The sequence below is a fragment of the Sinocyclocheilus rhinocerous genome, unplaced genomic scaffold, assembly GCF_001515625.1.
Source record: "Sinocyclocheilus rhinocerous isolate Xijiao unplaced genomic scaffold, SAMN03320098_v1.1 scaffold1382, whole genome shotgun sequence".
Lineage (NCBI taxonomy): Eukaryota > Metazoa > Chordata > Actinopteri > Cypriniformes > Cyprinidae > Sinocyclocheilus > Sinocyclocheilus rhinocerous.
Window position 1 is genome coordinate 476059 of NW_015657958.1, and position 2717 is coordinate 478775.

At 34.8% G+C, this 2717-nt stretch overlaps 1 protein-coding gene across 1 annotated transcript in view; it reads left to right on the forward strand.

The window, feature by feature from the left end:
- Positions 1 to 2717, forward strand: part of pcxb (pyruvate carboxylase b) — a 238018-nt gene that overhangs the window by 196162 nt on the left and 39139 nt on the right. The window contains exon 18 of the mRNA XM_016529777.1: positions 763 to 942. Within this exon, the coding sequence (XP_016385263.1) occupies positions 763 to 942 (180 nt within the window). The remainder of the gene's footprint in view (positions 1 to 762; positions 943 to 2717) is intronic.

Below are 2717 nucleotides of genomic sequence, written 5' to 3' on the forward strand. Positions count from 1 at the left end.
TTTTCCAAAAGGTACATCTGGAAAAAGGGGGGTCGTCTTATATTCGGGCCAATACGGTATTTTTCTCTAATTAGTTGGTGTTGTTCACATTTTAAGGAATAATTCACACAAAAATGAAAATAATATGTTCCTTCATACACATATGAATTACTTTCTTCTGTGGAACACAGAGTGACTTTTTAGAATATTCTTGAAGAATGGCCAGTATTATGAAATTAAATGAAGTTATCATAGTGATACATACATCTTGTGCACTATATTCCAAGTCTTTGAAAACTAATCCTTCTCCATCTTTTCATTGAGTCCTTTAAACAAAATATTATCCAAACCTTCTTCTTTTATGTTCCATGGAGGAATGTAATGTCATACAGGTTTGGACAAACATGAGTGTGAGTAAGTGATGACAGTAATAGGTTAACTATTCCTTTAAAAAGAAAGTAACCCCTTGTTTCAATCTGACCTCTCCACAAATAATTTCCTCTTTCGATTTCTTGAATTGTTTTGAGTTTATGTTCTTAAATTTCATGTTTTATTCTTGGGATTTGTAACATTTTAATGTGAATTGATTATTATGCTCAATTTGTCAGTAGAATCATGTGCATTTTGAACAGGGTGAACATTTCTAGCTGACTAAGGAGGTAAATTTTCAGTTTGCTCTACTTCACATTAAAATGTGCTGTGTGAGTTTGTTTTAAAAGATTCTAGAACTGAAGAACTCTTTTCTGGACATCATTTCAGTCTCTATCACTTTTGTTTCTTCAGGTGACCCCCTCCTCTAAGATTGTGGGTGATCTGGCTCAGTTTATGGTGCAGAACTCTCTCTCCCGGGCTGAGGTAGAAGAGAGAGCAGACGAGCTCTCTTTCCCTCTGTCTGTTGTGGAGTTCTTGCAAGGACACATTGGAATACCACACGGAGGATTCCCTGAGCCCTTCAGGTCAAAGGTGAGATTACACTGTTTAATGGTTTCATGGTTTTCTGTCACTGTCTGAATATTTCCCAGAAAAAAAGAACATAATTTGTTTGTAAAATTTTGATTTGATAAATTAGATTTTAAAGTGGTCATATGATGCTGCTAAAAATAACATTATTTTGTGTATTTGGTGTAATGAAATGTGTTTATGCGGTTTAAAGTTAAAAAAACACATTATTTTCCACATACTGTACATTATTGTTTCTCCTCTATGCCCCGCCTTAGGAAAAATTGAAATCGCATCATATGACCCCTTTAAAAATTCAAGCAACTAAAACCAAAGTAATTCAGTTATTTAAAGCTAAATAAAAGAAAACAAACAAATACGATTTCTATCCTTAAAAATTGTAAGTTTAATATTTTGTTCATCGATATAAGACTGGGGACATAAAAATGTACTGCATAAACAGGATTGACCCTTCTAATTTTTTGGGTCAAGAATACATGAGTGGGATTCCCAGCATTTCAGACATGCAAACAAGACAATAGCATTCATTAGAACAAGAAGAGTTTTTAAAAACCCATTGAGACTGATGTAAAAAGTCCCACTTTATTTCTCACAGAAATATTACCTGGAGAATTGAGCTTTCTTTCTTACATTTAGTCATTTAGCAGATGCTATTATCCAAGACACCTACAAATGAGGAAGAACACAAGCAGTTTTTGTTGTTGCTGTTGAGAGTGACAGTGGCATTGTTTTTGAATAATCTCTAGCCACACATAGAGAGGGAGAGTGTGAGAGAGAAGAGAAAAATTAGAAGGTAAAAGGATGCGATAAAGTGAGAGAAAGATTTAGAGAATAGCTTTGTGTGCATCCATCACAAAGTTTGTGTATATGTGTGAAAGACAGGATAAGAAACAAAAGGTTTAAGGCTGAGTAAAGCTTTCTCAGTAGTGGCTGTGGCGTTTCCGTCTTCTTGTGCTGAAAGTCTTGCTGAGAAAAGAAACCATACAGAGTCAGACTGATCCACTATAATGCACACACACAAACACACACACACACACCTACAGTCATGAGGTCACAGGAGAGACTTTTGCTTAATTTTAAATGGCATGGTTACTGAGGACAGACATCCTGCTTGTGCAGTTGAGGGAAATTTTACTTTGATTTACTATTTCTCTACCACACACACACATAGACAGACAGACAAACCTTTTTGAAGCACTCTGAAGTCTAAAAATGAAAGATCAGACACTGTTTGTCTGCACTGGCAGCATTTCCATGTAAGAGAACTCAACATGTGGCCTCAGTTTAACTCAGAGTGTAAGAGACAACCAGAAAAAGACAGAGTCTGTGACTTAGTAGGACATAAAAAATATATAATAGAGTATATATTATGAATTATTTTGTGGCTCTGAATGAAGTCAACTAAACTTTGCAAGTGTGACATTTGCAGCCTGCTTTAAATTTTCCTCAAACAGAAGAACCATGGGGTCACATGATATCTTAGACTAGAGACAAAAATATGACTAAATTGTCCACTGAGCAACAAGGATATTTCTGATATTGGCATTATATAAATGTTCCAGTAATTAAAACAAATCCTGTACGTGTACTTCCTGCCTTGTTCAAGTTGCTAAGTAACTGGAAAGTTTGTTGCTAGTCCATGTACAGTAGTTTTTCCTGCTACACAAAAAAAAAAGGTGTAGAAATAATTTTCACTCAGGATTTGATAGTAAATTTAATAACTAATAACAAAGTAATGGCAAGTAACACTAGGGTGACCATATTTTAGTTTAAAAAAA